General features: G+C 43.2%; 1 protein-coding gene across 1 annotated transcript in view; it reads right to left on the reverse strand.

Moving 5' to 3' along the window:
* IGDCC3 (immunoglobulin superfamily DCC subclass member 3) overlaps window positions 1-13402 on the reverse strand; it is a 110172-nt gene that overhangs the window by 12158 nt on the left and 84612 nt on the right. The window contains exons 8-9 of the mRNA XM_087707600.1: window positions 5016-5263; window positions 939-1103 (exon numbers count right to left, since the gene is read on the reverse strand). Coding sequence (XP_087563726.1) covers window positions 939-1103; window positions 5016-5263 — 413 coding nt within the window. The remainder of the gene's footprint in view (window positions 1-938; window positions 1104-5015; window positions 5264-13402) is intronic.

Raw genomic sequence — 13402 nt, forward strand, 5'->3', positions numbered from 1 at the left:
AGATAATGGAAGCTGTTAGCTTCCTCCCATAATTGGGGCTTACCAGGGGTTGTGACACTAAATATATATATATATATACATATACATATACATGTACATGTACATGTACATGTACATGTACATGTACATGTACATGTACATGTATATATGTATATGTATATATGTATGTATATAATGTATATATATATTTGAAAGTGATGATGCACAAATGTTTGTAACCAAATGACATGCTATATGTATATATAATCGATGATGGTTTCATGTTTCATGTTTTGTTTGTCCAAAAAATGTAAATAAATAAATAAATAATAAGACACCCCCACCTCCCAAAAAATAAGGCCAAGTGCTTATTTCGGGGAGGTCGAAAGAAAATAAGACCCTGTCTTATTTTCGGGGAAACATGGTAATGTCCTGAACTCCTTGTCCAATCCTGCTGTGTTCTCTATGAGGAGCCAGAAACTTTGGCAGAAGGACAGATGGGTCATCTCAAAATACAGGTGGTCCTTGATTTACAACAGTTTGCTTAGTGACCGTTCAACGTCACAACGGTCCTGAAAACAATGACCGATGACCATTTTTTACACTTATGTGAATGACGGTTGCAGTATGCAACCGGGTCATGAGATCCTTGTTGCAACGAGCCCAGGCAAAGCCAGCTTGACTTAACAACCATGTTGCCCTCTCAACAACCGCAATCATTCAGTTAACCCCTCGGGCAAGGGAGGTCGTAAATGGGACTAAACTCACTTAACATTGGAAATCATGGGTTCAACTGCAGTCATAAGGCAAGGACGACTTGAAGACTTTGATCTAACTGTCCCTCCACCCATCTAGGACTGAAATTGGGACGTTCCCAAAGCCCAGGTGATTTGCTCTCCAGCACTGTGCAATACTCGTCCCTCTGCAGAACCCCTGAACCTGAAGCGGAGCCTTCTTACCTTCTCCCAAGGTGCTCACCACCACAATGTCAGAGGCCTTGCTGGCCCCACGGGAAGTGTAGGCTTTGATGTAGAAACTGTAACTGGTGGAAGGCTCCAGCTCTGTCACCAGCTGCTGGAAGGTGCTTTTACTGACGGCCTCCTGATATTCCATCTCCACTGGGTCTGAAATACAAGAGGAAGGAATCAGGAAGGGAGGGAGAGAGAGAGAGGAAGGGAGGGAGGGAGAGAAAGAGGAAGGAAGGAAGGAAGGAAGGAAAAGAGTGGGAGGGAAGGGAGGGATGGATGGATGGAGGGATAAAGTGGAAGGGAAGGAGAGAGGAATAATGGAAAAAAGTGGAAGGAAAGGGAGGGATGGAGGAATGAAGGGAAAGGGAGGGAGAGAGGAAGGAAGGAAAAGAGTGGAAGGGAAGGGAGGGAGGGAGAGAAAGAGGAAGGAAGGAAGGAAAAGAGTGGTAGGGCCGAAGGGAGGGAGAGAGGAAGAGAGGAAGGAAAAGAGTGGAAGGGAAGAGAGGGAGGGAGGGAGGAATGAAGGGGAAGGGAGGGAGAGAGGGAGGGAGAGAGAGAGGAAGGGAAGGAAGGGGAATGGAGGGAAGGAGAAAGAAAGAAACAGGAAGGAAGGAAGAAAGGAAGGAAGGAAAAAATGGGAGGAAGGGAGGGAGGAAGGAAGGAAGAAATGTGCTGCCAATCCTCAGTTTGCACCAAGGAGCCCTATAGATCTGCCTCCAATGCCTTACATCCTCTGCCACCTGGAAAGTCATTTTGAGAATTCAGGCCACAGAATTGCTTGGAATCAAGTGATGAATTGATTTCTATATATTGGAGATGGACTCTCTCCCATTTGATCGCCAGCCTGCCTGCCAGCTTCCTTCTTGAGAGGCTCGGTGTCAAAAAAGCAAAAACAAAAAACCCATGGCGTGTTGTATTTTGCCACTAGATGTCAGGCATGCCAGTATATATTTCCCTCCCTCCCTCTCCCCCACCCCCTGTCTCTTACACACACAGCCCTAATTCATTTAGATTCTCAAAGCAGCTTACATGGCCGAGAGTGCTAAATTTAAGATGGGGAAAAGAGAGTTCAAATTCCTAATCCTATTCCTAAGCAAAATGGGATGCCTTTGAGACTATTTGCCCTCATTATCCTCCCTAAGGAAGGATAAAATCGGGGAGAAAGCATGTCCTTAAGGAAAAAAAATAGAAGGAAACGCAGCATAGAAACCCATTAGTTCTCTAGCTACTTTTTCCAAAGCCTGTACATTAATCTATGCAGTTTACCAAAGGGTTTCCCCCCACCAATCTATAATTATACAGGAAGTCCTCGACTTACAACAGCTCACTCAGTGACCATTCAAAGTTACAATGGCATTGGAAAAAGTGACTTAGGACTGTTTTTCACATTTAACGACGGTTGCAGCATCCCCATGGTCATGTGATCAAAATTCAGGTGCTTGGCAACTGACCCACATTTACGACGGTCACAGCATCCCAGGGTCACGTGATCCTCTTTTGCGATCTTCCGACAAGCAAAAGTCAATGGGGAAGCCAGATTCACTTAACGACTGTGTTGCTAACTTTAACACACTGCAGCGATTCAGTTACCAACGGGTGGCAAGAAATTGGAGCAAAAAATGGCCCATCCCAACTGTTTTGCTCGGCAACCGAGGGGTTGGGCTCAAATGGGGTTGTAAGTCAAGGACAAAACTAATGCTGCAGCCAGTCAGCTAATTATGTTTCACCTGGAGGAAAGAACTGGCATGAAAGGCAAAGGGGTTCCACCACAAAACCGTGTTCGACTAAAGTGTGCTCGCCGAAACCACGTAGCTGACGTCATCACAGGGCGACAACAGCGTGGAGACAGAAGCACGCTGTAAACGCTAAACCTAAAATTAACCCCTAAACCTAAACCTAAACCTAACCCTCCTAAACCTAATCCTAAACCTAATCCTAACCCTTAACCTAACCCTTAACCTAACCCTAAACCTAACCCTTAACCTAACGCTAAACCTAACCCTAACCCTTAACCTAACCCTTAACCTAACCCTAAACCTAACCCTAAACCTAACCCTAAAGCTAACCCTTACCTTAACTTGAATCGGCTTGCTTTCAAAGCGCTATTTAAAGCGCCCTTCTTTCCCCGCGCTCGCTGTTGTCGCCCTGTTGATGACGTCAGTGACGCGGTTTAATCAGGCGCGCTTTAGTCGAGCGCGGTCTTGTTGTGCCACGAGGCAAAGGACCCACTGAACTATTTGACTCACTAAAGAGGGGCTACGAATGACAAATGAAGACAGCAATGTTGCAGAAAAGTGACACCCCCTTTATATGGGCCAGACTGCAGACCCATAAAAAAGCAGGTGGGGAATGGGGTGTGATGGCTTGATCCTGCTTTCATCACCTGGACCAAAGTGATGGACCTTGCAAATGTTTCTGCCGCTAAACTGTAAGAAGAGCAGTCGGGAACATAGAATAATAGAATTGGAAGGGACCTTGAGGTCTTTTAGTCCAACCCTCTGTTCAAGCAGTAAGAATGGACATTTGGAAACAAAGAGTAAGGGAGTAAGAATGATATTTGAAAATAAGAGATTCCTGGACAACGTAGACCTGAATTACAGTTCCCAGTGTGGTTTTCCATCCATCCATCCATCCATCCACCCACCCACCCACCCACCCACCCACCCACCCACCCACCCATCCATCCATCCATCCATCCATCCATCCATCCATCCATCCATCCATCCATCCATCCATCTTATCCCGCTATTTCACCCAACAGAAGGAGATCAATCGGCACTTTGCTGAAATCTGCCATTACAATTTCTTAAAAAAATATGTTTCTGGTTCTTTTGCCTTTATTCTCAGGATACCAAGAATTGCTCTTTGCATTAAAGTTCTCCAGGTAGAATTGTTCTGCCAATTTTCTTGCTGAACGTGATATGCAAGTCCCTCTGCATCCTTTTTATTTTTCTGCACTCCTCCTAGCTGCCCTAGCTTCCTGCCTTGATCTTCAAAAGTTTCCTAGAAGGCTTTCAACCGTTTAACATTTGGCATGAATTAATCACACTTGGCCAATAAATTATTCTATTCTATTCTATTCCATTCTATATTCTACTCTATGTTCTATATTCTATTCTACGTTCTATGTTCTATATTATATTCTATGTTCTATTCTATATTCTATATTATATTCTATATTCTATATTCTATATTCTATATTCTATATTCTATATTCTATATTCTATATTCTATATTCTATATTCTATATTCTATATTCTATATTCTATATTCTATATTCTATATTCTATATTCTATATTCTATATTCAATTCAATTCAATTCTATATTATATTGTACTCTATGTTCTATATTCTATTCTATTCTATGTTCTATTCTATTCTATTCTACTCTATGTTCTATATTCTATTCTATTCTACTCTACTTTACTCTACATTCTATTCTATATTTTATATTCTACTCTACTCTACTTTATATTCTATTCTATGTTCCATTCCATTCTATTCTACTCTATGTTCTATATTCTATTCTATTCTACTCTACTTTACTCTACATTCTATTCTATATTTTATATTGTACTCTACTCTAGAGTACAATATATATATATATATATATATATATATATATATATATATATATATATATATATATATATATATATATATATATATATATATATATATATATATATATATATCCTATATCCTATATCCTATATCCTATATCCTATATCCTATATCCTATATCCTATATCCTATCTCCTATATCCTATCTCCTATCTCCTATCTCCTACATTCTATTCTATTCTTCTGTTCTGCTCTATCCCTGGGAATGCAGGGGGATGCTGACTGCTAGATGGTGCAATGCAAAATAGGACAGATGCATCTCCCTTGAGCCCCTCATCATTCCATCAATGTCTCTCCACCCTCAAGCAAGTCTCTTATCACCTCTTCTCCTTGGAAAAAACAATATAACTGCCAACCTTCTGCTTGAGAACCGCTAGTCAGAAGTGCAAGAAAAGACACAGTGCGAATATGAGCAGCCTTGGGTCCTTGTCAGCCACTCCTACCTGCTGCTTTTCTAATGTGCAGGACGTAGCCGATGATCTCCTTGGTGTTTTGCAACGGCTCGCTCCACTGCAGTTGGACGGTGGTAGCCGAGACGGAAGCCGCTTTGACTTCTTGTGGAGGACCCGGAAGTCGGTCGGCCCACAGCACCGTCAAGCGAGCACTGGCTTGGGTGGAGCCCGCGCTGTTCTCAGCGATGCACTGGTAGATGGCCTCATCGGTCTGGCCAATGTTGGAGATGGTGAGCGTGCTGGATGGAAAACAATCAAACCAGGCAAGATTAGCATTTTCTAGCAAGCCCCCTACGGACTCAGCCTTCCTCTGACCCTGTTCACACAGCCCCAGGCAGACCAGGTTAATCCTTCAGTGTTTGAAAAGGGTGTAACGAAAATCTAGATTGCCCAGGTGAGACTCCCCTTCAGGCTTTGTTTTGTGTAGGGTGGGATAAAGCCCAGTAGTCTCTAGCTGAGTGTGAAAATTTGGATCCCCTAAAGCAAGTGGATTGTGTTGAAGGAAAGAGAGGAAATGAGCAGGAGGAGGAGAAGGAGGTGTTGGAATTAATTGGCTCTTGTAATTGGCCCACATCTCAGCAGAGGCCAAAATATAGAATATTTGCAGCTCGGGATTGAAATTAGAGGTTCTTGGTGCTCTCTGAGCTTAGTCGGTTTTTTTGTTTGTTTGTTCTTTTGCAGATGTTTCACTACTGGTAACATCATCAAGGCTAGTACAATACAATAGCAGAGTTGGAAGGTACCTTGGAGGCCTTCTAGTCTAACCCCCGGCCTAGGCAGGAACCCCTACACCATTTCAGACAAATGGCTATCCAACACCTTCTTAAAGACTTCCAGTGTTGGAACATTCAAAACTTCTGCAAGCTGTTCCACTGATTAATTGTCCTAACTGTCAGGAAATTTCTCCTCAGTTCTAAGTTGCTTCCCTTCTTGATTAGTTTCCACCCATTGCTTCTTGTCCTGCCCTCTGGTGCTTGGAGAATAGTTTGACTCTCTCTTCTTTGTGGCAACCCCCGAGATATTGGAACACTGCTATCATGTCTCCCCTAGTCCTTCTTTTCATTAAACTAGACATACCTGCAATCGTTCTTCATATGTTTTAGTGTCCAGTCCCCTAATCATCTTTGTTGCTCTTCTCTGCACTCTTTCTAGAGTCTCCACATCTTTTCTACATCGTGGCGACCAAAACTGAATGCAGGATTCCAAGTGTGGCCTTGCCAAGGCATTATAAAGTGGTATTAACACTTCATGTGATCTTGATTCTCTCCATGTTTATGTAGCCTAGAACTATGCTGGCTTTTTTGGCAGCTGCTGCACACAGCTGACTCCTATTTAAATGGTTGTCCATTAGGACTCCAAGATCCCTCACACAGTTACTACTATTGAGCAAGGTACCACCTACACTGTACCTGTGCATTTCGTTTTTGTTGCCTAAATGTAGAACCTTACTCTTTTCACCATTGAATTTCATTTTCACCATTGAATTTCATTTCATTGTGCTAGCAATGACTAGCACTGATGATGTTACCTAGTTTGGGTGATAAAACGTCAAGAGAACAACCAAGCTCAGACAGCACCAAGGACCCCTCAGAAAATTACCAGTCAGGTTTTGCTGAAACTGACATTCATGATAATTGATAGTTATGATAAGGTGACCTTTTGCCAGCCAACATCCATCCATCCATCTCTTCTTGTGCATTCATCATCTCATCCATCCATTATCTATCAATGTCTGTCTGTCTATCACTGTCTGTCTGTCTGTCTGTCTACCTTATCTATCTATCTATCTATCTATCTATCTATCTATCTATCTATCTATCTATCTATCATTCATTCATTCATTCATTCATTCATTCATTCATTCATATATATGTTTGTGTGTGTGTGTTTGGTTATTTGGGTTTTCTCCCATGTAAAATTGGCAATGTTTCGACGAAGTCTCATTCATCATCTTCAGGCTAGTTTACTCGGCTTCGTGCTTCCAGGAGCAATATGAGATCGCAGCTGTTTCTTCCTTTTAACTGCCAGTGGGGGGGGGGTGTTTTCGTATATATATATATTTGCTTTCGTAGATTTTAATGGGTGTAGGTATGCTAGTCTTGTTGTATTCGAGTCTTTTCCCATGTAAGATTGAGATTTCGATGAGGTCTCACTCGCCATATCCAGGCTGGGTTTTGGGCTTAAAGCCTGGTCAGAGCTGCCATCTTTCTATAAATCTTGGTGGGGGTGTGGAGTGCTGGCTTTGTTTCAGTAAGTGGAATGATTGGTTGTGTGGTTGTATCATGATTGGTAGATTAGTGCTGGCTGTGTGTCTATCTATATATAAAATCATCATCTGTCTGTCTCTCTGTCTGTCTGTCTATCTATCTATCTATCTTCTATTATGAAATCATTAAAACTTTTAAACAAAAAAATAAAAACTAATGCAAGCCAATATAAAGAAATGAAGAATAAATAAAAAGAAAAGAAAACAAAGAGTTTAAGAAAATAAATCAAGCTAAAGAAAAAGAAAAAAGAAAGAAAAAATGATATAAAACAGTGCCTTCCGATATTCTTCACAGCAAGTCGTAAGTATGGCAGCTAACTTTTAAAAAAAAGCCATTTCCAACTTCCAAGCACAGAAAAAGCACAGCAGAGAAAATCTCTCTGTTAGGACAACTTTTGCCACACAAGTACTAAAAAGTTGAGACAATGCAGTGGAAGGTCTGCTTTTGCTTTGTGTGTGTGTGTGTGTGTGTGTGTGTGTGTGTGTGTGTGTGTTGTATACACACAAATGGGCAGAGTGTCCCATTGTGGCCCTCCTGACATTTTTGGCCAGATTCTGTGGGGGGGACACCTCCCGAAGCTCTGCAGGTTTATTTATTAGATTTCTATAGCCGCCCAAGTCAACAACCAACTTGTAGGTTCAGTGCATCATGAACTGATCTCAGTGGTGATGAGCAGACATTTTGCCCGAGATTGCCAGCCATCATACGATCCATTATCCCAACCCTATTTTTCCCCAGCTTCCAGACTGCAAGAGTTGAGCAGTTGAGAAGTTGGAATTAAAATGGGCTGGGCTCACTCCAGCTCCTTCGCAGCTGTTCAGTGAAAAATGCATAATGTAATTTGCAAGCGTTACACCCTGTTGTAGGATAATTGTTGCTGAGTGCTGGGAGGTGGCAGGGAGTAGCATTAATCTGAATATATAAAGAAATAAAATAAACCAGGCTATTCAGAGTGATTCAAAAGCAGTATTCCATGATAGCACCTCTTTAAAACAACCACATTTTCCCCACCCCCAGGCTCCTGAAAAATGAGAACCTGAAGACAGACACGGCTGCTTTAATAGTCAGTTTATTGAAGTAGCTGTGCATTTACAGTAATGTAAGGTTAAATGTTTAACGATGGCTAAACACAATCTCTCTTTGTTAAGGGATGGCTGAAGTCTGTCAGGTTTGGCTAGAATGAAAAAAAAAGTGGGTGGAGGGAGGAACTTTTTATTCATTGATTTGTAAAATTTATTAGCTGCCCTGCTTGCCACAGGGTAACTGGCATAGTTCATGCAATCTCAAGATTGTATGAACTATGCCAAACCTAAAAGACACAAGTAAAACATTATAAAGACCCAAATGCTGCATCCCAGCTAAAAGATGGGAAGGGAGGTAGTTGTCAAGCCTGAAGCTGGTTCCTTTTAGGATCTTTGGCCTGCCACACTCTTTATTAGTTTACTGTTGTGGCCTGGCAGGAGCCGTTGGAGCTGCCACCAGACTCCAACAGCGAGGGACCTTATGAGTCGGCCCTGGAGGATGTGGAGGACCCTGGACAGGGTTCCGACTCCGAGCAGGGCGCAGAGAGACTGGTTGGTCACCAGGTGGTGTCGGAGCCTTGGATCAGTGGGGAGGAGACAAGAGAGAATGATCCAGAAACCACCTGTGAGTTGTTCCAGGATGCACGCTGTCAAAGGGCTACTCAGTGTCAAGAATGACGTAATTACAGGAGGTAATTACGCTCAGCTGATGCTCATTAAGATCCTCTCCTGATTATAAAAGAGACTGCTTGTGCCACGCCCTTCTTGCAGAAGTCAACGTTAGGGACTAATGAGAAATAAACTTGGCAGGCTGGGTTGCTGCCAGAGTTTGTTGGCATTGCGGCCAAGGTTTGTAGGACTTGCTGCCAGAGTGCTTATCTCTTTGTTTATGTGGCTTTCAGCCAACGAGAGTCTGGACTGATTAAAAAACATTCTCATTTACGTTTGTTTCAGCTTTCGTTCCTGGACGGAGAAGAAAAATTCCTTTCTAGAAGCCCAAGGTCATCCTTTGTCTCTGCACCTCTGAGCCTGACGGGAACTGGATGGGTGGAAGCTGCCAGCATGGCAGTGGAAGATTGGACCATGGGATGGATTTGTGGGTGTGGGGGCAAGGGTTCACCGACAAAAGGGCGACTGACAAAAGCGCGCCCAACTAAACCGCGGTGACAAAACCGCGAGTTCTGAACCGCGCCGACGAATGAGTGCTGAATCGCGCCGACAACAGCGCGCTGACAGAAGGGCACTGTAAACCTAACCCTAACCCTAACGCCAACCCTAACGCTAACGCTAACCCTAAACGTAATGCTAACCCTACCCCTAAACGTAACGCTAACCCTAACCCTAAACCTAACCCTAAACCTAACCCTTACCTTAACTTAAATCGCCCTTCCTTCGACGCGCTGTTGTCGGCGCGTTGATGATGTCGTGGTTTTAGCGACGCGGTTTTGTCGGCACACTTTTGTCGGGTCATGGGGGGCAAGATCATGAACTTTCAACTGGGTGGAAAACCCAGGAAGCTTTCAGATTCGGGTTTTCCACAGATGTGCCAACATGTCTCTCTTAATAAATTGGAAGTTTGAGAAAAGCTCTGCCTCGGACTCTGATTTAATTTTGGATGATATTTGGAACGCTGACAGTAGTAGGATGAGGGGCATGAGTGGGGAAGGTAGGATGAGAGGAGGTGGGGGGATCTGGTGTTAAACTACAAACTACCAACCCTTGTGAAACACCTCCATTGGAGCACCAAACCAACTGGTAGAGTCAGATCTTTAGGCGCCTCTTATGGAAGGTCAGGTGGAGTGGAATGGACTTCACTTAAGGGCAGGACGACAAGAGGTTCTAGAGTAGAGGTCTCCAATTTTGGCAACTTTAAGACTTGTGGACTTCAACTGCCAGAATTCCCCAGCCAACTTTTCTGGGAATTGAAGTCCACAAATCCTAAAGTTGCCAAGGTTAGAGATCCCTGTTTCAAAGGGAAAGTGCAATGGCAGAGAAGGCTCTTCTCCTGGACCTCAGGAGACCTCCCTGGTTAAGGGGACTCGCGGTATGCCTCCTCTGCCAGCACGGGTGGGGTGGGCCAATCCCAATGGGATGAGATGCTCCCTTAAGTAACCTGGACTTATGCCCTGAAGGGCTCTAAAGGTGTTTACCAACTCCTTGAATTGCACCCGCAACCAGGGGTAAAATTTAGCAGGTTCTGGAGAAATTTTCTTTACAGGAAATTAAAAAGTAAAGAATGATGTAGTGTGAACATATAATCCTTCCTCTCTTTCTTCTCTCTTTCTTCTCTCTTTTAACACTTCCATTTACTCTCCCAATTAGGAATGACTGGCTTTGGGTTCAGAACAAATAGAAAGACATGTTTCTTCATGTGTGAATGCACTGCTGTGTGAATGCATATCGATATTTTAGAAGATTAGGAGTTTTTTTTTTTTTGCATAATTGATCCCAAACTATCTAGTACTATTAGGTCTTGCTATGAACATCACTTTGCCAACCTAGTGGACAGAGGGGAAAGCCTTGAAGGACTGAAGAAACAGTAGTTCTCAAGGAAAGAGTCAGATTAAAAAATAAATAAATTTGAGTCAGGGCCAAAACTATAACCCCTCAAAATATGTATGAGCCCTGATGATGCAGTAGTTAAAAGTATAGTATTGCAAGCAAGCTCTGCCCACAGCCTGGAGTTCAATCCTGACCAGCTCACAGTTGACTCGGCTTTCTATCCTGTTGATAAAATGAGGACCCAGATTGTTGGGGTCAATATGCAAATAATGCTTCTACATCTGCCCAGAGAGTGCTGTAAAGCCTAAATGCTATTGCTATTTCAGACAATGGAGAGAGGGAGGGGGAGAAAGAAGGAGAAAATACGAGAGAGAGGGGGGGGAGAGACTGGAGAAACAGAAAGAGAAAAGAAAGAGAGAGGAGAAAGAGAGAGAGAGAAAACAAGAAAAGAAAGAAAGAAAAAGAGAGAAAGAAAGAGAAAGTGAGAATAAATGAGAAAAGAAAGAGAGAAAGAAAAAGAAAGAGAGAGAAAAAAAGAGAGGAGAAAGAGAGAAAAGAGAGAGAAAAGAGAGACAGAAAAAGAGAGAAAAAAGGGAGAGAGAAAGAGAAAAGAAAGAGAGAGAAGGAGAAAGAGAGAGAAAGAAAGAAAAAAGAGAAAAAGAAAGAGAGAAGGAGAAAGAGAGGGGGAGAGAGAAGTGAATTCAGACTTGCAAGAATGCTACAATAGTTCTATAAAAACATGGTTTCACCTGCATGACTTCGGATTCTTTCATTTACTTTGAAGGACTGATGGCTGGCTGGCTGGATTCACATAACAAACAAGACTTGGCTGAATGGTGCTGAACAGTTTGTATTTTGGTGTGTGGTGTGAACCAGGCTATAATTTTAAACCATTATCTGGTTTATTTGTTGGGCAGAACATGCTAAGTGAGCAAAGCACCACTGCTTGGTTCGCACAGGCTTAGGGTTAAGCAAGCGATCTGAACCCTGCCAGCAATTGCGGGACAAAAGCAGTCAAGTTAATATTTACTGTTTGATGATACGGTTGAAAGGCTAATCAATAAAGTAAATATAATGAGGCATTCCCATTGCTCGTGTAAGGAGAAAATAAATAACTGAGCAATTCAGGCTATAAACAAAATACCAGATCAGCACAAATTCTTCCTAGGATCCCAGTTTCATATAATCACGTTTGCCTTGTTCAACATCATCCTTTCGGAGGGTACGGGATGCATCCGGATTAAATTTGACCGCTGAGATGATTTTAGCAACGTGGCCGAAAGCATCTCTGTGATGGGCCAGATTTGATGCATCTGATGAAACTCCCTCTCTTCCAAAAATCAAAAGCTGGGGGATGTTAGGCATGCGGAACAATTTCTTAATCCAGATGAGTGCAACATCAGGGACCACCAAAACAGAGGATGCAAAGATGGCTTACGCTATTTTTCAAAAACTATTCTTTTGTTCTGCATGACTTTGGAGGAGACTGGAGCTAAAACATATGAAGAACTGTAGCAGGAATTGAGCATGTCTAGTTTAATGAAAAGAAGACTAAAGGTGATATGATAGCAGTGTCCCAATATCTCAGGGGTTGCTACAAAGAAGAGAGGGGAATCAACCTATTCGCTAAAGCACCTGAAGGCAGAACAAGATGCAATGGATGGAAACTAATCGTAAGAAGAAATTTCCTGACAGTGAGAACAATTAATCAGTGGAACAGCTAGCCTCCAGAAGCTGTAGGTGCTCCATCACTGGAGGTTTCCAAGAAGAGATTGGACAGCCATTTGTCTGAACTGGTATAGAGTCTCCGGCTTGAGCAGGGGGTTGGACTAGAAGACCTCCATGGTCCCTTCCAAGTCTGTTATTCTGTTAAGATGATAGTAGCAACTTTGGAAGAAGAACACCTACTGGAGCAGGGAAGGCCCAAGTCATCTTCGCATCAGGTTTTCTGAACAGGACTAAAGCATGGCAGGAAGCCAAGGAGACATCTTGACCTACTGCTGCTCAAGGCTTTTGAGAGTTGGAAGTCAAGCATATCGGGAAGGCAATAGGTTTAGGGAAGGCGGTTAAGCCACTGACCTGGAAGTAGATGTCACAGAACACGAGGGGCCTTTGTGCTCAACATCCTGCCCGATGCACTAGCCCCGAGAATAAATCATGTCTCTGGAGGCTGAGCATCCCAAAGCTCCATTCTCACCCCTGGCTTTATACAAACGTTTGCAAAATGGGGAGAATCTGCCACCATGCCAGAAAGAAGCTAAGCCAGGATCTTCACCAAAATGAAGCACGGGGTTGAGGCTTGCAAGCCACAGGCCTCTACCCTCGGGGTCCAACACAATTTACAAATAGAGGTAGTGAATGCGCCAACACTGGAAGCTTTTAAGAACAGATTGGTTAACCAATTGTCTGAAATGGTATAGGACAGTGATGGCCAGCCTTTTCGGCACTGAGTACCCAAACCAGAACAGGTGTGTGCATATGTGAGAGCCGAGGTGGCGCAGTGGTTAAATGCAGCACTGCAGGCTACTTCAGCTGACTGCAGTTCTACAGTTCGGCTGTTCAAATCTCACCGGCTCAGGGTTGACTC

Source organism: Thamnophis sirtalis, unplaced genomic scaffold, assembly GCF_051295495.1.
Source record: "Thamnophis sirtalis isolate CommonGarterSnake01/CBP01778 unplaced genomic scaffold, rThaSir2_p1.2 scaffold_2, whole genome shotgun sequence".
Taxonomy (NCBI): domain Eukaryota; kingdom Metazoa; phylum Chordata; class Lepidosauria; order Squamata; family Natricidae; genus Thamnophis; species Thamnophis sirtalis.